The sequence below is a fragment of the Chlorocebus sabaeus genome, chromosome 23 (genome assembly GCF_047675955.1).
Source record: "Chlorocebus sabaeus isolate Y175 chromosome 23, mChlSab1.0.hap1, whole genome shotgun sequence".
Taxonomy (NCBI): Eukaryota; Metazoa; Chordata; class Mammalia; order Primates; family Cercopithecidae; genus Chlorocebus; species Chlorocebus sabaeus.
This window is the reverse complement of record NC_132926.1, coordinates 28,421,659-28,449,409: the sequence shown is the minus strand read 5'-3', so window position 1 is coordinate 28,449,409 and position 27,751 is coordinate 28,421,659. Positions and strand designations below refer to the sequence as shown.

The 27,751-nt window shown below is 41.4% G+C and overlaps 1 protein-coding gene across 4 annotated transcripts in view; it reads left to right on the top strand.

Moving 5' to 3' along the window:
• Positions 1 to 27,751, top strand: part of GRIA1 (glutamate ionotropic receptor AMPA type subunit 1) — a 327,528-nt gene that overhangs the window by 280,401 nt on the left and 19,376 nt on the right. For all 4 annotated transcript variants that reach the window (XM_073010569.1, XM_073010568.1, XM_008015072.3 and 1 more), the window contains exon 13: positions 3,299 to 3,546. In XM_073010569.1, the coding sequence (XP_072866670.1) occupies positions 3,299 to 3,546 (248 nt within the window). The remainder of the gene's footprint in view (positions 1 to 3,298; positions 3,547 to 27,751) is intronic.

Below are 27,751 nucleotides of genomic sequence, written 5' to 3'. Positions count from 1 at the left end.
CAGCACAAAGTTAAGAACCTGGAACCAGGGCAGTGCATATTCTACAAGTTCTGTGCCCAGGCCTACTACATTGGTGGCAAATTGGTTGTAGCCCATGTACTTACTTTGACAGGTCAGTAGTGGTTGCCTAGAGTTTCTGAGGTTACATCTGGGCTTGATATGAACGGATTCTTTGATTGATATCGATGTCTCTCATGTATAGAGGAAGGGAAACTGGTACCAAGCAAGCCAAGTATGAAGCATTCCTACCCTAAAGTAAAACCTGAAAAAAAAAAGCATAATTATTAGTAGTCATTGCACTACTTACAGAATGCCTTCTTGTGCCAGGCACTGGGTTATGCATTTTACCTGTGTTCTCATATAATCTCCATGGCAACACTGTGAAGTGCACAGTATTATTACCATTTTCAGAAGAGGAACACTGAGGCTCAAAAAGGCTATGCTACTTGCCCAACGTCTTTCATCTAGTAAGATATAAAACCTAAAATGAGGGAGGCAGCTGGTTGCAGTGGAAAGGCACAAGGTGTGCAATCAGGAGACCAAGGACTCCTGGCTCTGCCACTAACAAACTGCATGACATTGGACAGTTTATTGCCACATCATGGGCCTCAGTTTCCTTACTTGTAAAAGGAGAGTGCTGCCAAGATATGTCCCATGCATAATAAGCCTTTCTTTCTCTGTGACTCTGACCTTGGATAATTATCCCACCAAGAGTTTGGTGGTTGGGGAGATAAGGTCGCCTACCACCCCCACAAGGCAGAAGGAGGGAATACTGAGACAAGAATTCTTCTATTCAGTCTCTGAAAAAGCTGGCTTCTTGTCCCCATGACAGCCCAGAGCTTCTTGGCAGCTCCAGCCCAGAGATGCTTAATCCTCCATTGACAGTTTAATTAAGATGTATGAAGGGCCATGGGAGCTGCAGATGATAGGAGAGATCCAAGAACAAATGCCCTGAGTATGCTTCCAATCTTCCCTGCCATTCATGCTACCTTCACATTCCTGGAGATTAGATTTTCCTGATAGTTCATCCCGAGTGTCTATGTGCACAGCCTTAACATTTGGGGCACTGGGGTGAGGCTGAGAGGACATATTAATTTTCTGCATACTGTTGCCCAGAAGGCTCTTCAGCCTTGCCTGTCAACAGCCCAGTTCCCTGCTGTGTCCATCCTGTCAGGTCAAATTGCATCTTGCAATTGCCCTGCTGTGTGTTTTGTTGATTTGTGCCTGGAAGATTATCTGCAAATCTGGTCACAGCTGAATTTATACATTTTCCTGCTTCCTGTGAGAGAATATTAAATACATTGGCAGACCTTATGATTAGTTCTGAGTAATCCCTCCCCTAACCTTGGAATCCTCCCTCTCTTTTCTCCCTTCTTTCTTCTTCTTTCTCACATTGACATTGTTGCTTGAATGATGTATCTTCAGGTAAAGAATAGGATACTTCAAGCTAGCCAGGGACTTAAAGATTACAATGCCCAAACTCCCCCTATGGAATGGATGGGGAAACTAAGGCCCAAAGAGAAGGGATTCTCTGTAAACAAAACCATGAGTGAGAAGTAGAACTAAGACTGATATCCAGGGCTCCTCACAGCCAGTCCAGTGTCCTTTCCAAATTGTAAACCAGACTGTAAAACGAATAATATAGTTTATCTAATTATAGGCTATTAAAACTGAAGTTTTAATAGCAACTATTTCCATGACTTTTCCCTGGAGACCTGTGATTTTCCTGGGCCCCGAATATCTTTATTGATCAGCTGGCTCAAATGACAATTGTAGATCAGTGTCTTAACAACACTTGCCGTGCACTAATATCAAGGAAATAAACCTGATACTTGTATACAGAAAAAAGTGATACGCTGCATGTATAATGATAATTTTATATTAAATAAATATGAAATCTATGTATTAACCACTGAGTTATATAGAATATGTGACTCTAGCAACAGCTGTTTTTAAAAAGTAGTCCCTTAGGAAACATTTGTAATAGCCAGACTTTAGTATCCCTAAAATACATCTACCCTTTGGGAAAAGGTCACCATTTAGAAATAGTATGCTAAATGAGAAGTCTGATTGTGGTCCTGGATCATGGGCCCTGACTAGGGGCCTACCATGTGCAAGGTACTCAATTAGACTCTGTGAAGGACCCACAGGAAGGAAGACATTCTCTCAAGTAGTTTCCACATGCTTGAGACTACATACAAGAAGAGACGACTTGCAATCCTAGCAGTCTACCCTGGCCATCCAGTGAGTGCCCCACACAGTGTGTCCCATAGGAGTATCAATCCTCACAATACTGTTTCTCAAAATGAGGGTCACACAGGCCACACAGATCAGAATCACCTGGTGGGGACAATTCCTGAAAAAGACGTATCTAGGTTCCACTTCAGACTTGCTGACTCAGAATCTCTAGATTTAGAGCTAGGGAATCTGCATTTTAACGATCAATGTACATGATAATGGTGCCTACTGGAGTCTAAAAACCATTGCCTTTGGGACTGAGGTGGACTCCAAATATATAGGATTTATTCTGTTCTATGAAACAAGGATTTGATTAGACAGAACCAGCATCTCAAGTGGAATAAATAGTCCAAGCAAAGTCCCAAAGGGGAGAAGGCCCAAGGTGAGTTTAGGGGGAAATAAGGAAGGCAGTTGGGCCATATTTGGAAGATTTTAAAATGTAAGCAGATGACAATATTTGGTCCCAAGTTATCAGCTTTATTAGACAACAATATATTTGATTGGTGCAAAAGTAATTGAGGTTTTTTACCACTAAAAGTAATGGCAAAAAACCTCAATTACTTTTGCATCAACCTAATACATTCTGAGGACAGGTCTTGCAATATAGGATGACTAGAACTTGGCTACCCATGATCCAGAAATTCTGCAGTGTTTTCTTCCAATAATGAAATCAGATTCCACTGATATTCAGCTTTCTATTTCTTCTGGTTAGTATAAATATGGCCGTATTGAACAATAGATACGTCCTTTAATGTATTTAAAAGCCAGGCAGGGCCCCAGTTTCTTAATTCTCCCCTTGTTTAGGAGGAATATAATTACTCAGAAGTAATTAAAAGATTCTGAGCTATTCTGTTCATTCTGAATTTGCAAGATATTTGTACTTTGGAACCTACTGGTACTAATTAGAGCCTCTTATTTTGCAATCACTCATAATTTGTTTCTTCCTGAGCTAATCTCGCTCATGAATGTGTGATCAAGCTACACTCAGCTCTTCATTAATGCGTGCGCCGACCCCAATTCCAAGCTCACTTAATTCCAGCTTTGTTTCTTTCCCTGCCAGAGGTCTAAAATTGCCGTGTTTGAGAAGATGTGGACATACATGAAGTCAGCAGAGCCATCAGTTTTTGTGCGGACCACAGAGGAAGGGATGATCCGAGTGAGGAAATCCAAAGGCAAATATGCCTACCTCCTGGAGTCCACCATGAATGAGTACATTGAGCAGCGGAAACCCTGTGACACCATGAAGGTGGGAGGTAACTTGGATTCCAAAGGCTATGGCATTGCGACACCCAAGGGGTCTGCCCTGAGGTAAGTAGCCAAGATTTGCTTCCTTGGTACTCCCTCTCCCCTCCCTATCTCAGGAATGAAGCTTCTGTGTCTGCTACAAGGCTCCAATGCCACAATGCAAGCTGTCGAGGGGGCTCTTCTTCAACACCTATGGGCCTGAAAGATTCCAGCCACCCAAGATCTTCAGCCCTGAGGTTGGAAATTGACCTGGGGGCCTCAGCTTGCTGTGACTGTCACTGCCCATGTGTTCTTCCCCTACACCTCACCTTCCTCCTCCAAGTGTGTGAAACATCAATGAACCTTGTGCTTTTGTCGTGTGATCTGTAACACCCTATCCTTTACCAGACACCCCTGCATCCAACAACACCATGAACAGAGTTCTCCAGCAACCTGAATTCTTTGACAGAAGGTGGTTTATAATGTTTGTCTCTAAAGAAACATAAACACGTTGTCCAAATGAAAAACCAAATCTTTCGAGTCCTGAGACTCTGGCTGTGGAAATTGAAATAGTATCTAATGAATAGCACCAAATTAATTGTAGCACCTATTCTTACCTAGAGACTGATTTATTTAGCAAGATGTAGACAGTTTGATAAAGAAGCACATTCAACTTTACTTTCACATGAAGAAATCCTGATATGCATTTTCAACAGTTGAAGAAGAGTCCTGTAGACATGGAGTCAGAATACCTAGATTTAATTCTGACTGTCTTACAAAAGGTAAAACATAGCATCTCCAAGCCCTCAGTTTCCTTATCTGTAGAGGGAAAATAATTGTTCCAGCCCTTTTTAGGTCTGAGCTGGTTTGAGTTCAAGTGGTATAATTTATGCTGAAGGTCACTGAAAACAGTAAACTGTGAAGTCACCTATGAGACATTATGTCAATTACAGAAGAATTCAATCATTTGGGGGAAGTGTTGCATTTCAGGAAGGGTAAGAAGTATTAATAAAGTTTGAAAAATGATGGAGACGGATTCCTAACCCATCTGGATATGATACCCTGGTCCACCTCTGCCTCTACTTTATTCATTTATCTTAATAATACTAAGCCTCAACATTGTTCTGGGGACTGGGCTAGTAGCTGGAGCTACAATTTTGAACAAAAAGACATAGTCCCTGTCCCCGTGCAACTACATTCTTGCAGGAGAGACGGACATTAAAGAAATGATTAATGTTTAATGACAATTCTAATAGATACTAGGACAGTCTATAAACGGGGACCTAGAGGACATCTACTTCCTGCAATGTAGCAGAACAAAATTCTCACTATGAAACAACCAGATATGCTGGATAAGGTATAACAAATAGCCTTTTAAATGCAAGTTAAGAAATCCCAAGGACCAAAAAGAAAAAAACAAATCAAAACCAGAACTAAAAGCATAAGCTTATTATTCTGGGACCACCCTAAGCAGAGCAAAGGTATAAATCACGTGACAATCTACATGCGCAACAATTGACAGTACAACTAAAGACATAAAAGTAATCAAAAACATTTTAAGAGAAAAATACACTATCATTAAAGACCAGATATATTCCAAAAAGTCTGAATTAGAACCTATAGAAATAAAAAATTCATTCATTTATATAAAATCTCAGTGGAGGGGTTGAACAGCAAATTAGATAAAGTTAAAGAAAGAATTATCCACTCGTGGGTGGGGGGAATCAAAGAAAATTCCCCGGAATAACACACAGAAAGATGAAAAGAAAATGTAACAAAGAGTTTAAGAGACATGAAAAAGAAAAAAAATTGAATCTGCTGTGAGTTCCAGACAGAGACAAAAGAGAATGAAGTGGAGGCAATGTTTTAAAGAAATTTTCTGGAATTTATGGAAAGCGTAAATCCTCGGATTTGAAAATCAGTCTTAAGCATAATAAATAGATAAAAATCAGCAGCTGATTCAATTGAAAGTGCAGAACCATAAAGACAAAGAGATCTCAAAGACATCCAGATTTAATAATGTTCAATTTGGTCTGCAGGATGAGTGGGGCATGGCTGAGAAGACAGGTCCAAGGATGTTTTTTTCAAGCTGAAGTTTGACAGATTAATAGGAGTCAACTAAGTGAAGGGAGGAGAAGGGAAGAAAAGAGTAGCTGAGGCAGAAGAAACAGCATGTGCAAAGATTCTAAGGCAAGAAATCATTGCACAGTCGATTAACCAAAAGCCACTAAGTGTTCTTGGAACACAGGTAGTAATACAGAGGAGAAATGTTTAAGCTGAGATTGGAGGATGAAGTGGGGAAGAATTTTATAAAGAACTTTTGTCCTTATTCGAAGAGCAATGAAAATACTTTGAAGAACTTTAAGTAATTATCTGAAAATTGAGAGAATAAAGATACCTGGAGAAGTGTAGACATAATTGAATATGAACTAATGAAGATAAATGGTCTGGTATTTATCAGTCATGTGTTATTGCCTGGTAGAATCTAAAACACTCTTTACAAGTTTGAGCAAAGTTCAAAGGGGATTCAGATGATACTGTTTGGCAAGGAAGAGGCTTTTATCTCAGAAAGTTATTGATCATCAACCTAGAAAGACTCAAAGTAGAGAATGAGTTTTTATAGTTTCAGGAACATCAGTGATACCGCAATATTACAATGCACTGAAGGTTTCATGAGTCAAGGACATCCACATAAATACGTGGATGTGAAGTTAAGAAAACAAAGCACAGACACATAACATAATTTGTCCAATCAATAGAATACCTGTGCCATCCCATCCCACACACGGTTTCCTGGAACAAGGTAAGGTAACAACAACTCAGGAAATACTATATATTTCCTGCTACTGGAAATACTGGAGTGACATGAACCTAAAACTCAGGCCATTTGGCACTCAAATGGCTTTCCACTATAATAAAAATCATCACTGAGTCAGTGCATATTAAGTGCCACTCACTGTGGTACTTGCATTACCTCTTATAACCCTTGCAACATGCCTATAAAGTACCATTATTTCCATTTTACAGATGAGGAAACAGAGTAAGAGTTAAGTTGCCTAATCAGGTTGACACAGCTAATAAGGCAGAAGCCAGATTTAAAGCCCTGGCAGTCTGACTTCAGAGCCTACGGCTGTAACTCACTCTAATGTTGCACTGGGCTTTATGAATGACAGCACCATTTAAGGCAGGGAACTGGACTTGGGCCAGGTTCTTTGCACCTACTCACATGGACCAAATAACCACCAACTTGGGAATTAAAACCAGATCTTTGAAGTCCAGAGCAGCCACTCACCACTCTGAAGGCAAAAAGTGATCATGGACACTGGCTTTAACACACCCAGCACCATTCCTTTGAGGAGTAACCCTGCTTTTTTGGATTTGCTTGCTGAAAGACAGTTTCTGGAACAAATGATGAAAATAATTCTGCTTCATAATAAAGAAAAAACTAATTCTTTTGCATAAATCTCTGTAAAACATGTAACAAGCCATTTATTGATTTCAAAAAAAGAGAGCAAGAGTAAAAAAGAGAGAAATGGAAAAACAACATGTTTCAAATGCAGATCACTGATGACTGAACTGGAAGTCAAGAACACCCAACTGATGGCCATATGCTCCTGTCTTCCCACAGTGCTCCTTTCTCTCCAATGCAAACTTGATGGTAGTCATGGGGCCATCATAATTCCAGATTCAAAAACAGAAGAGTAACACTCGTCCTAAGAGGACCTCAAGGGTCTGGCCTGGGAAAGTTCCTCTACCCTTAATGGGATTCTGCTTCTCATCTGTGCATTAAAAGGGAACACTGCTAGCAACCAATAATGTAGAGGTTCCACAAAACACACCATTGAAGAATGGTTGCAGAAAATACGAGTAACCATGCCTCCCCCACAGCCCACCCCCCACACACATACTCCAGCCAGGTTTCCATTATAACTCTTTTCCACACCCCATATGATGCCATTTGACCCAAGACATGGTCAAACTCCAAACAGTTATAGCAGACCAAATACCACAAACACATGTGCCTGCTCCAGCAATCCTAGATCCACTGACTTGATCCCAGGAAACCATTCTGCATGACAGAAGTGGGCAGTAAGGAGAAGAGCAAAGACATTTGTGCTTCCTTTGGACCCATTGAAGAGGGGCTGATGTGTGCTTAAAGATAACCTGGCAGAAGAAATCCAATTTCGTTCAAATGATTTTGAATCAAAAAAAATACTTTTTTAAAAGACTGTTTAACTACTCACAAGGCTGCAAACTCTTTGGAAGTGTTTACACTACAAAAAGGTGCTTGAGTTTGTTCCAGGTATTATTATAAACTTCTCTTCAGCCCAATCAAAGGTAGGGTTTTTGCAGCTTTCACAGGAAGATGTCCTCCAGGCTTACTGCCTGTACTTGTATCAAGAGAGGACCTTCCTGGCCATGCTCCTCCACTACTTTCTCTCCATAAAGCCAGACTTCGCTGTGCCTGTGGCGCGTTCACTCTCTTACAGCCTGCCTAGAACAAGCTCCAGATTTCTCCAAGATGGATCACCCAGTTATGCTTCAGAAGATCAGAGAACTGACACCTAAGGCCCAAATGTTCCTCCAAAACTTGCCAAGTCTACTTGGCAGAAGCCAGGCCATGGTCCCCACAGAGTGTTAAAAAGCTATGTTAGTGACAGAATGGTTTTTGGTTGTTGTTGTTTGTTTCTTCTGCTCTGGAAACAAATACTCTGATGAAGCGAGGTGGTTCAATGCTTGATTTTCCATTTGGACAGGTGGCGTTTCTTTGAAACAGATGCTGTTTGTTGGCTGTCACTGCATGTTTGGGGGTGGGAGAGGGGCTGTTATGTTTCATGAGCCCTCGGGTTGTAGATAAAGACCTATGCAGCCAATGCCAGTCACTAGGGAAAGGCAACTGGTAAATCTACTAATTATGATCTATTGGCCCTTTTGGTGCCAACTTAATGTATCTTGCTAGCCTAAACTGAAATGTCTTTTCTTTATTATGATGAACACTTCCTCCTATGTGTTCAAACTTCCTAAGTAAGGGGGCATAGCCCATGTTTTATAAGCCCAAGAAAGAATCCATACCAGATTGGCCTCAGTTGAAATGTCACCTAATGATTCTCTTTCACAAACTATCTACCAGGAGCTTAACAGATTTGCTAAGAGTTAGACCCTAATCAGGACATTGGTCAAAGTCTGGTCTTTAACTGTGACCGTGGTTCATGGAGTCTTCTTTGGTCTCTGTGATCATGACATGTTTGTCTTCTGTCATGTGTCTTGTTTATGCCAGATGTATGGGCCAAGGGGGCAGGAGTGCAGTACAACTTCACCCTGCAGCTTACCGGGTAATGGACACCCAGGAAGGTCTGAGACCCACTCCCTGTGCTTTCCATTTAGCGTCACCGATTGGTTTCCAAATACCTTCTCACACAAAGCACTGTGCATAATGCTGCAGGGAATGGTGGTGAGAGACGCAATCCGCAATCCCAGTACTTAAATAATGCATCATCAAGTACAGCTCATGAGCAGCATTATGTAGATACCTATTATCCTACCAATGCCATAGGAGAGTCAGAAACACTCAAAAAAAAGGAGTGTCCAGAGCTCAAAAAAAAACACTCAAAAAGAATTGCAGATTCTTCCACCACTAGAAGAATTGTGGAAGAATGGTGGAAGAATTGTGATAGATGGGAAGTGGGGAGAGGATTCTTCATATTAGGGGCTGAAGGAGAAAAGACAGCAAATGTAGAAATGGAAAAAAAAAAAAAACACATGGGGCTTGTTTGCAGGAACGACAAGGGGTCCACTTTAACCAGAGAATTCATTAATAGGTAGGAGTGATTGGCTGTGGTCATATTGTGAAGAATCTCAAATGTCTCTCCATGTTTTACTATGTCCATAGGAGCCACTGAAGGTCATTGACAGGGAGGGACATGATCAGACAGGCTCCTGGAGATTACCCTGGCAGTGGTTTGCAATGTGCATCAGAGAGAGGAGGATCACAGGCGAGGAAGTCATTTAGAAAGCTGTTGTGGTCATCTTGGTAGGAGGTAATGAATGTGGTCATGAGTTACAATGGGATGCAGACACGTGGGAGAAGTGGTGGACTCTTTGTTCATCACTAGTCATATCCTTCACTTTAAAGCTGGGAAGTTTGGAAAAGAAGTCTGTTATGTAAGCTTTCTGGGACTTTTTTGCTCCTGCCTAAGGCTTGACTGGGTACAAACTGATTTTGGCAAGGACAGAAAATGGGAAGATACGGGATTTACCTCCCAAACAGAATTGCTGCTGCCACCTCAGTTTTACCTCTGAAATGCCTACCTGGTTAAGAAAGGCATCCCTGGAAGGGACACAAGCTGTCCAGCACACCAGCAAGAATGATGAAGGACATTGACCACCTTTAGTTACTCCCTGCTGCATTGACTATATCTGGCCTTTATCAATTTTTTAGTATGACATGAGCCCAAAATTATTCATCACCATTTTAGCCTCACTGGCATTCCCATTGAGTATATTTTTTTATCTCTTCACGTAACCCTGTGCTGGAAAATAATCTAGCAAACGTTGCTTGTGCATATTGGCATCTGGCTAAAGAAAAGAAGGGTGGTTAAGGCTGTGAGTCAGGAAGAGGTATCACCAAAGTTTTGTAGGGAAGGCTCTCACTTTCAGGCACTGAGGGTTTCCTCCTAGTTGCTCATCCCCGACACTGGAATGATAAAACATGCTTGTATCTTCCATGAGGTCCAGTAGGCCTTCCCTGAGAACCTGTTTTTTGTTTTGTTTTGTTTTGTTTTTTTGCCTAATGCTAACCTGAGTGTTACAGAAAGCCATAGAGAGTTCTCTTCTTTTAGAGAATCACATTGACCCAGAAAATAATTAGGAAACAAATAAGCAAGTGTTTTTTTGGGTGGCATTGAGTCAATTGCTCTAAAGAGCCCTTCCCAACTTCAGTGTGTATCAAAATGACTCAGGGGAGCTGGTTTAAAATGCCCCTTCCTAGACTCCAATCCTTGAGACTTCTGATTTTGCAGATCCAGGAATATGCAATTTGAACAAGTCCCCCAGGTGCCTTGTTCTAAGTAAACAGCAGTCCACTCTGGGAACGAGGGCTAGAAGAGGTCAGGGAGGCGACGCGCGTGGAGTCTGAGGACACAGAACATGAGGAGGAGGCTCTGAAGGAGCAGGGGGATGGATATGATGAGGGGTGACCAGGAATCCTCCTGGAATGGTTCACAACCACAATTCCTGGAGTCAGATCACCTCCAGTCAAGAGTTTGACCTCACTGGGTAAGTCACTAGAACTTCATAAGCCTCTGTCTTCTTATCTGAAAAACTGGAATAATAATTTTGTGCAGTTGCTTTGACGATCTGATGAAATAGCATGAAGTGCCTGTTACAGAAGATACTTACTAGTGTTCATTTTCTACCACTCTCCTCCTCCCATTAGACCTACTAAAAAGGCACTTTTGAGCCAAAGAACTTATTTTTTTCTTTTTTGTAAAACCAACTGTGTTCATCAGAAATGCACATGAGCCCCACCCTCATCCCCCTCACATACACTGGCTGCATTAGAAATAAAATGTCTCTGAGAACAATTTGTGGTCCTCCCCCACAGAGAACATGCTAAAAAATAAAACCCTAATATTTCTTTTTCTCCCTCCCTCCCACCCTCACAAGTAACAGCCTGTCTTCCCGTAGTATAATACTGGTGCAGAGCCTGCTGTTGATAAATACAGTATGTTCCAGGGAAACGACAGTCCCTTTCAATTGGTCCTTACCTCCTGATGGGTAGCCAGGGATGCTTGTTGTCATGGTAACCCCATGAACTCTGTGACCCAGGTCGGGCCTGATCAGAGACAAAGCCCTCTGAGTGGAGAGGCTGGATTTACTTGCGTCCTCAGAAGAGCTGGAGAGAAAGGAAGAGAGAGAGGAAATTGGGGGATAAAAGGGGAGATAGAAAAAAAATGGGAGGGAGGTTGGGAGTGAGGGAGGTTGGAAGGGAGAGACAAAGGAAGGAGGGAGGCAGAGAGAAAGAGAGAGAGAGAGAGAGAGAGAGTGTGTGTGTATGTGTGTGTGTTTCAATAGAGACTGGAGGTTTGCAAAGGAGAGCTGCATCAATTCAGAAGCCTTCTCAGGTCGAGATGCATTACACCACACGTGTAATGCACGTGGGATGCATTACGGAGAGTACGGAGAAAGCTTCCTAAGAGACTGGTGCAGTAGTCTGGTGCAAAAGTCCAGACAAAGGAGTGGCAAGCGCTTTATTTAGCATTTTAGGGGTGATGATAAGACTTGTTGTTAACATTATTGAGCACTGACTCATCTCAGGCACTCCTAAGAAATGATGTGCATTATCTTATTTAATCCTAACAACACCGTGGAGGTAATATTGTTTTCATCTTCATCACATAATTCAACCTGATTCCAGACCTCTTCTCACTCATTAAGCAAGAATGCCCTCTTAAAGATGTAAGGAGGTAAATTATGAGGAAGGGATGATTATTCAGATAATAAAGATTATTTAATCCCCACCCCCATCACACACACACACGCGCACACACACACATATAGCATTGATCCTATCCAACTAATATACAAATAAGAAAACAGATTTCATAAGGGAAATGGCTTGCTTTCTGCTCTATTTGAATTCCCTAGGGAATCCTTGCTTGACTCTGCACCATTTGTATTTGTTGGGGACAAGGAACCTCTCCAGGGTCAGAGTCATACCACAGGTGGATGTCTTATCCTATACCTACATAAAAATGCAAAACTGTACATCTGATGCATATTAAGGTTCCCCTGCTTGCCCATGACACATTGAAGCAAAAACATTCCTAAAGATTTCTATGCTCCTGAAAATTCTATATGTTTTTTGTTTCTTTCAGCAATGAAAAACAGGTCATTTTAAACCAACTGTGCCATAAGTTTAGAGGGTGGGGTAGGGGAGCCTTACATCCATTTTATGCCAGTGATGTGCTGGGCAATGCATTCAGTGCCCTGTGATGGTCGTACACTAATCCTTCCCTCACCTTTTGATTTAGATATTATCATTTCCCTCTCACAGTTTAGAAAACTAAGATTCAGAGGGTAATGCTTTACCCAGGTTCTCAAAGTGATTTGTGGAACAGAGCTTAGGTACAAACCCGGGTTCTGAAACCCTCATTCTTTCCACAACCCACTTCTGTGCTAATCAACACACGCATCACTGCCTTAAAAGGTGGCATCCTCAAAACGTCTAGGGAAAACATCAGGGGACATGAGATGTCAGGTAGCCTCCGCAAACTAAGCACTCTGTCTTGAAGCACTAGGCTAGGTTGCAGATCCACGCTGCTAATTTATTTTGGAGGATCCTGGTGAAATCACAAAGACAAATGGGCACTAACACTTGTTAGAGCTATTTATTTATTTATTTATTTATTTATTTATTTATTTATTTATTTTTAAGATGGGGTTTCACTCTTTTTGCCCAGGCTAGAGTGCAATAGTGCGATCTTGGCTCACTGCAACCTCCGCCTCTCGGAGGTTCAAGTGATTCTCCTGCCTCAGTCTCCTGAGTAGCTGGGACTACAGGCATGCACCACCACACCAGGCTAATTTTGCATTTTTAGTAGAGACAGGGTTTCACCATGTTAGCCAGGCTGGTCTCAAACTCCTGACCTCATGATCCACCTGCCTCAGCCTCCCAAAGTGCTGGGATTACAGGCATGAGCCACCATGGCTGGCCTAGAGTTCCATTTTATAGTGCCTGGTTGAGAAGCTCATAAATGGCAAAGCAACACATTAAAGAGAGAAAGAGGAGGAAAGTGGTGAGAGTAAGGTGGCAGGGATGTATCTGGGAAGATGAATAAGGGAAATGAATGGCCTTTACCTAGGTGAGAACAGCAGCTCAGTGCAGGCTGTGATTTGCCCACTGAAGCACTGCTCCTCCTGCTGATATACAAATTGTATGTTGCTTTCTTTTAAGAGGCTGTCTCTGTCAAAAATAGCATCTCTTTTTTTCCTCTCTCTCCCTCCCATCAGCAACTTAATTTCAGACTTGCTAGGTCTTTTGCGTTTTCTACGAAGGCGGCTGCTGTAATACAAAGACCACGAGAGAGGGGTTGGATATCTGTCCCAGCTCTACCACTTGGGGCTTGTGGGTTTGGAAAGCAAATGTGCTTTGGTGTTCCTGAGACCTGAATTCAAATTCTGCCTCCCACATTTACATCCCATGTGATCTTGAGAAAGTAGCAAGCTGCAGTATGACCCAGAAGTCAAGACTGGTATGAATCCCAGGTCTGCTAGTTAATAACAACTGTTTCTTAGACAAGTGACTTCATCTCCTTAAGACTTAGTTTGCACCAAATGTAAAAAACTGGAGGTAACTCTGGCATTTATTTCTGTGGTTGTTAAGTGTGGTTAGATGAGATAATACAAAGTGTTTAGCACAGTGCCTGACACATAGTAAAATGCCTGACAAGTGTTAATTATCCTTATTTAATGTCTTTGAAACTTAATTTTCTCATCTTCCAATTGAGATCTTGCTGTAAGTTTCACAAGATTGTCGGGAATACAATGAATCCCTTATGAAGAGTTCATGCTAAGTGAGGAGTTCTTGAATATGAATCCACTTTCTTCCCCCCAGTTCTCCCCTTTCAGCTTCCCTCCACACTCACCATCTCTTCTGTTTGTGTGAGTATCTGACCCAAATTAGTGGCGATTACCTTCTCTGGGCTAGACCACACTAGGATTGTTAACATTGCAACATGGCAGAAATTTCAGAATACCAAGTGTTCAGGTAACAGCCACACTGCATTCATCCATATGCCTGAAGGTAGAAAGTTCCAGTGTCTGGGAAGCCCAGTCTCTGAGGGCAGGCAGAAAGTAAGGGATAAGGGGTAGCACTGAGCTGAACCCCTGCTGAGAAATTCCCAGCCATCTGTCCCTGTAACATTTTGTGAATGGCCCCATAGGCTAAGATCATGGCTTAACAATCGTATGTAATCAGCCTGTTCCTCAGAGGGAAAGGGGGCAAAAGCCCAGGTGAATCCTAACCAAAGGAACCAACCTCGTCTCACACAGTAAACCAGCAGAGTACTCAAACAAAGAAAATCAGGCAGGGAAATTTGCATATATTATTCATCCTTCCTCAGAACAAACTTCTAGCAAAAATAAAAGAGGATAATGTCCTCTTAATTATATTCTTTATTCCCTTGGGAATAAAATTTATTCCTTTGGAGGAATATTTTAAAAAAAAATAGCTTCATTAGTCAAGCCAATCTCCCTGTGGCCCACAAACACAACTTTCCCCGACTCCTGTATCTTGGCTTGTATTGCTTCCTTCGGCCCCCCACCCACATTTCCAGGTCAACGAAAAAAAGGCCAACTCTCCCAGAGAATCTAGCAGAGAATTTAGCCTGCAGGAAACCCCTACTGATTGCTTATCACATAGACCAGTTCCTACCTAGTCAACTTCTATGTAGGTGGTGACTTTCCAAGCACATTATCAAAGCAGTTGCTGTGCCTGGTCCATCTGATTCATGGAGAAGCAGGAAATACTAGTCCTACTCTATAGACCACATAACACAAATTAAACCAGCTGACAACTTGTAGGTCTGTTTGGCCATTACTAATAAACATCCTAAAGGCAAAAAATGCAAGTACATGACCATGATCATGCAATTTAATTCTACCAACATTCCAAGTACAGTATTTTCAAAATGCCAAGTCAGTACTCTTGAGAGAAACAACAATGAATAAACTATGACATCGGCACTTCCAAGATGCATCATCTAGAGCAGGGACCACAACCTCAAACACCCCAGGGCCAGGTAAAGAAGATGAGTAAAATGGACCGGGGTAAACCCTATGTGGATTTCTCATTTTTAATAGAGTCATGAGCACAGACAATATTTCCCTAAGAAACAAAACCACAGTGCAAACACTTTGGTAAATAATAATTATAGTTAATATTTATTGAGCACTTGCTATCTATAGCAAGCCATCTCTAAATTCTCATATGCATTTTCTAATTTATGTAATCCTCACAAGAACCCAATGAAGTAGGTACCATTAATAATCTCATTTTACAGATAATGAATCAGTGGCACAGAGAGACTAATTAACTTGTCAGAGTTCACACAGTGAGTAAGTGGCAGAGCCAAAATTTGAACCCAGATAGTCCAAATTCGGAGTCTATGCTCTTATCAGTTACATAATGCTATAAATGAACACTGAACCTCAGCAAGATCATAGGAAATGATGAAGGCTAGTGAACAAGGGTATGTGTCTTATCTAGACAGGACAGCCTCCTCTCATTCCAGTCTAATGTTGACATGTAGGAATGTTGTCATATATTCTCATTGTTTAAAATAAACTAGAAATCTCAATTTTTATATAAACTATACAATTTTTTTAGTAGTGATCACATTTAAGAGAAGGATAAAGGAAGGCACAACCCAGTAACAACTAACGCTAATATAAAGGAGAAAGGAAGTACCATAAAAACAGATAAATAAACAAGGCACAGTGAGGAAAACATGCAGTTAAGAATTAATATCTTGCCCGTCCCCTGGGTGAAAGCTCTAGGAAGGCCTCCAGGAGGAGGCAGCAGTCCCTGAACAGTTCCTCAACCAGTAGAGAGAACAGCCAGAAGGAAGATGGGGAGAAAGGTATTTCAGGAAAGCCACCGCAAGCATACCATACGGGAGTGAAGGGAAGGGTGATTCATGCATTCTTTTTCAATCTTTGTTGTTGCTGTTTTCAGCAGGGAATCACTTCCTCAAACAAAACCTCTCATAGAATCCCATTATAAACGAGAGATACAGTGGAGCTGCAAGAGATAAGGGGCTGCAGGTGGCAGTGGAAAGGGAGAGGAAGAAGGGAGAGTGCCAGCAGGGTCAGGCTGGAGGTGGGAGACCTGCAGGAGCCATTTTCTTCTCTTCCTCAGGAGCCATTCTCTGCCACTGAAGGGGGAGAATTCTCCAGCATTGTGATCCTGTGTATTTAAAAGTCCACAAGAAAATAATGGACCTGCTGGCCTCCTCTGCATCCTGTTCACGCAGTCCTCAGGATTGGCCCGGCTTTTCTTCCTTTCAATGAACCAGGGGTGGCTGAGATGAGACCAGTGAGCTGGCTGTACTGAATAGTGTTTCCACTCCCTCCATTAATTGTGGGGGGACCTTCATTCATTCCCTCCGTTATCTTTTGTCAAGCATCTCCAAGGTGTCTGACACAGACCTGTGTGCCTGCTGCTGCTGACAAATACTTCTGCATTACAGGACCAGATGTGGTTTACTGTGAGCTGCAAATGAACTGTTGACACCTGCTCCTCACAATATGGGGCGGGCTAGGTATCACACACACCTTAGAAATGCTTGCTGTCTGTAGAATTCCTGCTGGAGGAGCCAGACTTCAGATCCCTATCCAGGTCTCTGAGCTGTTTCCACTGATCTTAACCAGGTTTCTTCACAGAACCCTGAAGAAAGTTACAGGACCAGAAATAAGTATTTGCACATTTAAAACTGCTGTGCAGTTTTGAGGGGTTCAAGTAACCCCTGTGGTTTATCTCAGAAATTAAAAAGTACTCCTTCATTCAACAAACATTTGTGAAGCAGCTACTGTGTTACCTATTGTGCAGTGTCCAGGGTTCTCGCCAATAGAGCTCTCAGTCAGATCAGATGAGTGGAGATGGGTAAGGGAATGATGATTTTGCTGTGATAAAGCATGGAAGTACAATGGGATCAGAAGGCTTAGTCCATTCTGCCTTGGGTCACTCCTGGAGTATTTGCAGAGAACAACACACATTAGAAGCTTGTAAGATGAGTAGGGTTCCACAAAGTGGCGAACTGTCCTAGGTGGTGCATGTGCCAATGTAGAGGTGAGCTTTAGTCATGCTTCCAATCCAGCTACCTGAATTTGTCCAGAATTACTCTCAAAGCACTTTCCCATCTGTCACCTCATTTGCTCCCCACTCTACAGGCAGTCGGGGCAGAAGAAGCATGCAATTATTCCCATTTTACAAATGGGAAAACTGAGGTACAGTTAGGGTCATCAACCACCCTGGTTTGCTCAGGGTTTAGGGGGCTTCCAGGATGTGGAACTTTTGGTGCAAAAACCAAGACTGTCCCAGGAAAACTGGGACAGCTGGTCACCCTAGCTATAGTTACATGACATGTCATATAATGTGATCAGAGATGAATGAGGAACTCAAATCACGCCTTCAGACTCTTTCCTCCACCCAGCATGAAGTAATTAAGTGAGCACTCTGTATATATCGTTTGCTTTAAAAAAAAAAAATTCCTTTGTGTCATTTGTACAGTCAGAAACCAAAGACAAAGCCTCCGTCTTCTGCTGATTCACTGCCTGACCAGCATTTCTTCTCATAAGATCACAGAACTCTCTGTTCTTTGAGTATACTCAAGAGGGGAACGCCATCTGGAATAGTCAGGGGTGAAGGGAACTTTGATCCTACTTTAAGGAACCCGGGGATGTCTACATTTTAATTGAAACTCCTGATACAACCCCACTATTTTCTTCTGCTTGGTCACTGGATAACCTCTCCCAGTTCCCTCATCACCCCAACCTACTGAGTCAGCAGAGTCCTATGGGGCCTTAGCTGTCTGCCCAGTCAGTTTACCTTAAATGGTCCCAACAGCCAATGATGTCATAGACTAGACTAAAGACAGAGGAGGACTTTGAGACCATTGTCCAAAGGAAGCCATTAAGAGAGTGCATCCAGGACCCAGGCCTATCAGTACTAGTCCTACCTAAATTCAGCCACGTTTTTCCTCAGCAGTGGCAGGGTAAATGAGCTTAGGTTCCTAATGAGGCTCTGGTCCCCATTCCCAGCAAAAGAACCCTGGCTTGACCTTGGAAAAGCAGAAAAATCCACCCAGAGAAGGTTTCTCTGTCATCCCCTCGAAATGGTTTTTTATTCTCCACAGGCCTATGTGTGACAGACCGTGGAAGATTGTTTAGTTCAGGGAGAAGTGTACAAAGAGAAAGGAGGAAAAGGTGATCTGGACCTTCTTCTCAGAAAGAGGACTCTGCGCCCCTGAACCCTCAAGCCCCATGGAAGGAAGAGTTAGAAGGACCATGCTCACTTGTGCACTGACCCTTAATACAGTGCAAGCAAATTCTCACCCTAAATAGCCCCCATAAATGTGTTTAAACTTTGCTCATCAATACCTGTTCTCCCCTCTTAAGGGTGGATGAGGAGTTCCTTGAAGGCCCTTCCCCTAGAATCCCAGCAGATCCCAAGCTACAGATATCATGTGTCAGTAAAATTACCAAAAAAAAAAAAAAAAAAATGGTAAAGTGTGGACACTTGACAATATTTTATATTGCCAGGAAAAGACAAAAGGAACAAAAAAAAATTACCATCTCTCATTAATATCATTTAATAACAGAAGGAATACATTAACACTAAAAATTAATGAAGGAAACAATCAATTACGAACAGAGATCTGTCCTTTAAATGGAAAAGTTCAACGTCCTGAAAACTCACTACACAACCCTTATCTTTCCTTCTTTTCCCATTGATGAGTGAAAACTATCACAAACCAGTTCCAGCTCATTGGATGAGCCATTTGGGAACCACTGATTTAATCCTATCCAGCTCGTGAATTTCCTCCATGTTGTTCCTGAAAAACAGTTGTCCCATGAACAATGTCCCACCAAATCACACTTTTAAAGTAGCAATTACCAGAGGGTGCTAATAATTCCAGGTTTGCCATCATATTAAGCAGCAATCTGTGTCCCTGTGGTTTTGTCTCCCTGATCTAATTCTGCCCTCTGGCATCTCAGAGAATAATTCTAGTTCCTCTTCCACTGACAACCAACCTCAAGTTTCCATGTGAGTCCTCCTTGCTTTGAAGTAGCCCATCATCTCCATGATCCCTGGATCCAGGGTTAAAATTTTCAACCTTGTCTCTTCCTCTCATATGAGCCGTTTTATTTTTCAGTTAATTGGTATATATTTGCTTACAACTGACTGTATCATTCACTCTGCTGAGTGTAGGTGGGCTGCTGGTCTGAGGCCTCTCTCTGCTTAAAAACCTCCCGTATCTCCCCTGCCCATGGGTAAAGTGTTGATGTTCTAGCATAGCATTCAAGGAAGTTCACGATTAGGACTCTGTCAGCTGTTCTAACTTCATCTCCCTGAAGTTCCCCTCATCGTGACCACACTCCCCAGGTGGGGACTTTGCCCTTTTCACAGAACACTCCCTAAAGGTTTTCTAACTTCCACCCCCTGTCAGAATTCACCTCTCTCCTTTTTTGGTGCTTCCATAACCCTTTATTTTAAAATCTGATACAGTCTTTCATGAACTATTGAGAAACATTTCTGCCTCGCATACTAGATTGCATGGTCCTTAAAGGAAGAGGTTTACAACTTGTTCAAGTTGTTATTCCTAGTAAGTACCTACAATGATTAACATTTAATTGATCTTCATAAATGTTTGAAGTGTTGGCCCAAAGACACTAACTCTTTACTCTGTAGGCCTTATAATCAAGTTGAAGACTAAGACCAATACACATCAAATAGCAGTAGGCGATGCAGTGAACTGACTGCTAGATGCCAGGCAAGCTTAAAGGAAAGGTCAATGAGAAATGAAGTGCTCAAGGGCAGATTCAAGGAAAACATGGGGAGCACTGCAGAGCAACCAGGCCTTAAAAGAGAAGTTAAGGAGAACAGCAAGAAGCAAGCACACAGGAGCAGGCAGAGGCACACTGATTGAGAAAGTAGCACGCCCAGCAGCCTGGTCTAATTAAATTTGAAGTTGCCTTTGTGGGAGGAGAAGCAAAGCATATTATCATAGGCTGGGTAGAATTCCAAAGGTCATTTTATCCAACACTCCTCAGATGCTTAAACTCAAGGTTTCAAACCCAGAAGTGGAAGTGTAGACAATTGCTACAGAATTGAAGCCCAATATTCCATCCTTTGCTTTTCATAAGTTGAGACAATTAAAATCATCTGAAATATCTCCCTTGGCTGCTTTTTTCAAACTTTAATTTCCCTGCAAGTATATGATAATTGAGTTTCTTTAGAGCACAAGGCTGGACATATCGGACCTTAATGTGCACAAGGTCATCCTAGAAATCGTCTTTAGAGTACCAAGTCTTTCCTCCCCAAGAGTTCCAAAAATAATTCAATATTTAGAATGCTCCCCTGGACCTACCAGTTCCAGTGGCTGAATGTCAGGGCTCAGTCATTTGAGGATTATTTTTGCTCCTTGGCCCTCTTGGGGAATAAATGCCATGCATGTCACCACGTCAGTGACTACAGGCCTGGTTTCATCCCCTGATGACCCACAGCCATCATCTCCTTTATGCTGAACGTCTCTCTGAATCTTGGAATTTTCAGATGACTCTAACTTTGCCAAATTAAAACCATGCCTGATTCTTTTTTTGTTTGATTGTTTGCTTTATGTTTGTTTCCTTTGCTCAGGGCCAGGCACAGAATTTAGCATAAGAAAAGTTTATTCAAGTAGGTAATTATTATAGCCATCCATATCTGAGCCCTTTACAAAATTTTGGCGGATTGTCCTCGCAGGTCTGTTTTATTAATCAATTTGTTGACTCAAGTTTATGTGTCCAGCTTGACCATCTCCTTGGACTTCCAGATGCGCCTCTTCCCAGAAAACTGATTCTCCCCTTGGACATCTCACAGGCATCTTAAATTTAGTGCATCCACTTTGGGAGGCCGAGGCAGGCAGATCATGAGGTCAGGAGATCGAGACCATCCTGGCTAACACGGTGAAACCCCGTCTCTACCAAAAATACAAAAAATTAGCCAAGCGTGGTGGCAGGTGCCTATAGTCCCAGCTACTCTGGAGGCTGAGGCAGGAAAATGGTGTGAACCCAGGAGGCGGAGCTAGCAGTGAGCTGAGATCAAGCCACTGCCCTCCAGCCTGGGTGACTGAGTGAGACTCCGTCTCAAAAAAAAAAAATTTAGTGCATCCAAAGCTGAACTCTTGGGCTTCTCCCAAATCCATCTCTTTTCAGTCTCTCTCATCTCCACACATGGTTCCTCAGTCTACACAATCGCAAGGGAAAAAATCAGCTCAAATCTTTCCTTCAATCTCCCATAGCGAATCTATCTCCCTTACTCAAAATGTATCCTGAATGTACAGCCCATCTTTCCAATCCTTAATTCACTCTTGCCTGGGCTCCTCCGCTGGCCTTCTCATTGGCTTCCACATTTCTCACTTGCCTCCCTTTAGTCCTTTCTCCTCCCTGCATTGGGAGAACTTTATTAACTTGGTTTAAAAGGGTCTGTCATTCCCTGGCTAAGACCCTCCAATCTCAGAATAAAATGCTAAATCCTGGCCTGCAGAGTCCCTGCCAGCCTCTCCAACCTCAAGAATGTGATCTTTTATCACCCAATCCTCTTCTCCCTCTAATCTCTTCTTAAATGTCACTTCCTCAGACCCATGTTTCCTGACTACCTCTGACATTTTCTGTCACTTCACCTTTTGTTTCCTTTATAACACTTCACATTTTCTCTTATTGCCTGTTTCTCCAATTAGACTGTAAGCCTCACTAGGGCATGAACCATGTTTGTCTTATGCATTAGTATATACCTAGGACCTCTTGTGGTGCTAGCACATAATAGCTGCTCAGCTATATTCAAGGTTATTAAAGTGGGTTTATGGCAAAGTATTATGGTTTCCCACTCGATGTAGATGTCCCTTCTATAAAATCAAAACAAATAATAATTTAGTCTCTTTCTGAATGCCTCCTTTGCAAGGGTTTCATCTTAAGACAGCCAATTCCATTTTCCTTTGGCTCTACTGTCATTTCTTTTCCATACTGACTCAAATGTCCTCCATGACTTTTGCCTATTGGTCATAGTTCTCCTCCTTAGCAACCCATAGTATAATTTTCTCTAAATTCTCTAAATTAATCCTTCAGATATTTGAAGGCAATTCTTATATTTTCCCTAAATCACATCTACTTCAATGTTATTCCACACATGTGATGGTTCCAGATGTATCCACATCATTTTGGTAATTGATCTCTTGACACACTCTAGTTTGTTATTGCTTCTTAAAATTGTTATCTAACAATGAGTTCCAGACTCCAAAGGAGATGGGACAAGTTCATAATGGAAGACTATCACCTTCCTTTGTATGATTCTAATGCCTGTTTTGATATTTTATATACATATATCCCCCACATATATAATATATAAATATATATGTTGTGTATATATATGATAATATATATGTAATTATCAACAGCATTCTGAGCTCGTGAAACTAAAACAATTTCCAAGTCATTTTATTTAGACATTTCTTTAAAATATGTAAGGCCAAACTTAATTAACACTAATCTATGAAGAATATCTAATTAACTGCAGTGGGCAACTGACTTCCACTTTCAGGAGAAAGAAAATAAAGTAATCTCAGAAATCTTTTTTGTTAGTCTGTAAAATCATTTCCAGGTAAAATCTAGAGCTTAATCCATATGTTGTGCCATCTTTTGCTTTTCCATACCTCTGATCCTAGGTAAGTTAGAGCTAACGAGTATTTGCTGAGCTTCTATTATGGGTCCAGTGTATGTTATAATCTCTTTTACACATAGGAATCTGAGGTTTAGAGAAGTTTATTGATTTGCCCAATGGCACACCATAAGTGCTGGGGCTAAGATTTAAACTCAGGTCTCCTGACTTAATTCAGATATTCAGTTCGATGGTAATCGTAATATTGATGTTGTTATTATTTATCACAAATAGTAGTAGCTAAGTTGGTTCATGAAATAGCTCATTGATAGTCCATTGGATAATTCTGAGTTGGAACTTCTATTATCTCATTTGACAGGTGGAGACACTGAAGCTCAGATGGCTGACATAGATTAGCCTAGGGCTAGTTGTAGTTACTTGCAGTGAGAATTTCCCAGTACCGGGGATTCTCATTCAGAGCAAGGCTAACCCCAGAGATGGTCCCTGAGGGCAAGTGGAAAATCTGAAGCCACAGGAGGCAGGTAGGAGACTAATGCATTTGGAAGAAGTTTATAACAAAAGGAACACTCACTTGCCTGGAATATCCACATATTCTCTGAAGACATTTTAGTCTTTGAGGTTCATGCCATTCTGTTTTAATTTTTTTGAGACAAAAAATGACCAATCTCTTATTTGCATATTCAAGCATTCTTAATAAGTCACTAAAACTCTTGTTTTTCATAACTCTCCTTTTATTAAAAAGATAATTTTCTGGTCCATCAGAATTGATCTTATAAAAGAACTTAAACAATATATTCCCTTCCTAATTTAGCACCAGGAAAACTGGCAATTTTTATAATAGAAAGATAGCCTTACTTTGCTAACCAATTACAACCCAAGTTGAAAGTTTATCCCCAAAATCCGTTCCTCATAAAAATAACAATAATGATATTAACCAGGTACCACTGAAGTTGGTCCTCTTGTACCCATTTCTGTGAACAAGACACATGAACACTGGCTTGAGAGACAGTTGGTGAGCTCCACTTGAACCTTGGGGAAGAGAACAAAACATTCCACATTGACCTTAATGAGTTGTTCCTAAGTAGGCATGATGAAAATGTAAAACTGAACCCCAGATCTAGCCAACTGAAAGACATTGATTATTCTAGGACAGCATCTTCCAAACACCAGTCTGTGGACCAGTCACTGCTTGCCAAGACAAAGTTCTCACCAGCGTGAGGTAAAATGAGGAAAATAACAGCAATGTGTCTAAATTCATTCACCCTAAAGACTTCCTTTTATTCTGCAAGGTTGTCCTTCCTATTTCTTTGATTATTTCAGCATCTTTACTTCTATAAAAGGAAGTTGCCAACAGATGGTAGTTGTTCTCTTTAAACATTTCTACTTAGTCAAGTTAACATTTAACATACACCTATATTGGTCCTCCCACACCCATTTTACTTTTTTCTTATCTGTGAAAACTAGATGTTTGGAAACTACTGCTAGCCTAAGGGATAGCCTCTGCTATTCCAGACCCCTGGATTTTCCAAGGGTCCTGGCCTTTTCAAATGTAATATATTATAAAGGAACTATATTTTAATCAAACTCACATCTTTAACTTTTGTTTTGAACATGTGAAACACAACCTTTTCTGGATAACTCTATCATGATCAATAATCAGTGGCATTGGATTAGAATACAGCAAATCTGCTGGAGGGCAAATATCATAGGGCAGTTTTCCAGAACCGAAATCGCCCCCAGGCCACCATTCTTTTAGCACCATCATTTTTCTCTCCTTAAAAAAAAAAAAGAAGAAGACCAGGCAATGTGGCTCATGCCTGTATCCGAGCACTTTGGGAGGCCAAGGCAGGAGGATTGCTTGAGGCCAGGAATTTGAGACCATCCTGGGCAACATAGTGAGACCTTATCTCTACCCCCCAAAAAAAAAAAAAAAAAAAAAAACACATTAATAGAAAAGAAAAAACCTACTTTGGCGCCTTCCTTGTTGTCAAGTTGTGAATTAGCATCTTACGAAATGGCATAAGATGAGGCTTTTCTTATTTGCTGACTTCATTCTGCTTGGGCTTAGAGAATGGAGATTCTTGGGTATTACAACTGTGTGCAAAGTAGAAGTTTAAAAAGGACTGAGTAGTGGGGGGTGGGGAAGATCTAAATGAGCACAGGCAAGGATCATACAGTACCCCACCTGCACTCAGTGTAAAGCACAATGGTTACATGCATGGGCTGAGTGACAGCCTGGGGCAAGTTAAGTGTTTATCTGTAAAATAGAAGTAGTAAAAATGACAACCAAATAGGCATATAAGGATTAAATGAAATAAAGCATGTAAAGGGCTTAGTACAATACCTGGCCCACAATAGGCCCTCAGTGAAATAAATATTAACTACAATGATTACCTTATAGCCCTGTACATTTTCTTTGCTCACTTTCTGGTCCTTTTCTGTTATATTCTAGATAGGTGAGTTTACCACCTGAGACACATAGGTTATAGATACATAGGTGATATTGCATTTAAATTTTGACCATTCATTTGTTCATTTGGCAAAAAAGAAAAAAAAAAAAGTACACGGCATGGAGAATGCTGTAATAAATGTTGTACTCCTACACTGCATGGAATATCCCATACTAAATGGTTTGGGGAAGGATCTAAAATCACAAAGAACATAACTCCAGGGAACTAACTGTCTGTTTGAGGAGACCCAGCCAACACACCAATGGCCTAGAACAGCATTGTAGCATAAGAGATAAAGTCAAGTGCAGAGGATCTTCCAGAAAGGGAAACATTTTGAGGTGAAATTTAATTAAATACCTTTTTTAGACAGTCCCTTGTTTGACCTGATTGTGAGATCATGAGCCCACCAGTGTAGGACATAAATTCCTCCTACCTTACCCATTGTGAGAGATGCTCTGTGAGGATTGTTTACTTTCTCTAAACACTTCTTCACACTATTGACCCCAAACTGAATTCTTTGCCTGAGTGGAACAGTAAGGACTTTATTTCTAATACAGAAAAGTGGTCTTATAGTTCACAGCAAAAATGAGAATTAGAACCTTGGGAACCCCAACCTTTGTTCTCTGTTTCACTTGGTCCCTATACCTTCCCTTGCTGTGCCCAGTGCTCTTGTGTCCCTGCACTGATACCCCTTCCTCTCCCACTTTGAGTCTTTCTACATACATTTCCTTAAAATGGAGAGGTAGAGGAGACAAGAGAAGGAAAGGTAACGAAACAGAGGTAGTGGCTATCTACTTACCCTAGCATTGAGCCTCTTTCAGGAAAAAATGTCCTTTGTGTGTTATTCAGGCACAAAGACCATTTTAGCTTGCTTTCTTCCTTTCTTCCTTCTTTCTGTCTCTCCCTCTCTCTCCTTTCTTTCTTTCTTTTGAGAGGGAGAGAGAGGAGAGAGGAAGAGAGAGAGAGAGAGGGAGACAGAGAGAGAGGAGTACCGGCCCATAAAGGTATCTAAAAGACTAAAGAGTGCATTTCTGGGATCTGTTAACAGAAATTGTTTTCCCAGCTTGAAAATTGCCACATTTAAAATCCCAATGTGGGGTAAGCGAAATCATAAATATGAACTTCTTTTCAGACAGCAAACCAGCATTTGGAGTCTCTCTCCTTGCCTTCGGGGATCCATATGCCACAGTCTAGTTAGCTGCCCAGCGACTGACAAGCATAAATAAAAGGTAATGGTTATAGTAAACAGAGTTGCTGTGAGTCAAAAGTGTTTCCCAGGGAGGGATCAACATTCTTCTGATCACACTAGAGTCACCAAATAGCCAAGGTTCAGCTCTTTTAAAAACAAACAAATAACGAAGACAATGAAAATAAAAATGTTTGCCGTGTCAACTGTCTACATTCAGCAGTGGAATGGAACAGGCACCTGGGGTTCATAAGCGTAAGAGGGTCAAGCCACGGGGAGCAGTCTGAGTTTTATGGCTTATTTGCCTTCTATCAGTGCTCCTTGCCACCTACCATTGAGGACTTCCTCCTTCATCCCATTACTGCCTCATGATGGTCTGTGAACCCATCTCACCTAAGTTAAGTAAACATTGACCTCAACTTAAGGTGATACCATCATCAGAGTAATCCTTAGGAGAAAGTAGATAAATAGAAGATGAGGCATGTTATGTCCTGAAAGATGATCTACTCCTTGTCTAAAGAACTAGATTAGATGTTGAAGGATGAGGTGATAAACCCAGTCAACAAAATTGTTCCAGTCAAACTAGCTCATGCACCAATGGACCCAGCACATAAACCCTTATAAGTCACACTTGAGCAGGGTCTCAGAGGGCAAGTGAGGAGTTGTCCACAGAGAAATTTAGATGGACTCCCTTGGCCCTTGCAGATGGCCCTAGATATGTTATATGTACATGTTGTCATTGATGTGGCCAGAAACTCCTGCCTTGGGATTTGTTGAATACTAACTTGACTTATTGGAGCAGGTGTCTGTGGTCCTCCCAAGCTGTCAACTATTGAGCATGGTGATTCCAACTAAGAGTTTCATAATCCTCACTGCCTTTTTCTTTTAAGCCTAAACAGCAGTCATGTAATCGAAGTGAGATTGTTCTGAAAGCCTCAGAAAAATGACTCAACCATGGCCTTCTGATGAATCCATTTTCCTCTGTCCTGAAATGTCTGAAGTGTTTAACTACATCTTAATCTGACTCTATCTCTTCTACTTCTTAGGTTTTCCTGAAATTTGCCTAATTGTTTCTTTATGTGACTTGATTAATAGAATGCCAATCATGTTGTTTTTATATCTCTCTTTCTATGTCTATTGTGATGTGAGAAACACTCAGAGGAATGGGTGAATCAGGTGCCTTCCCCTGCTCCCTACTTTGCCAAGTTGATAACTCCT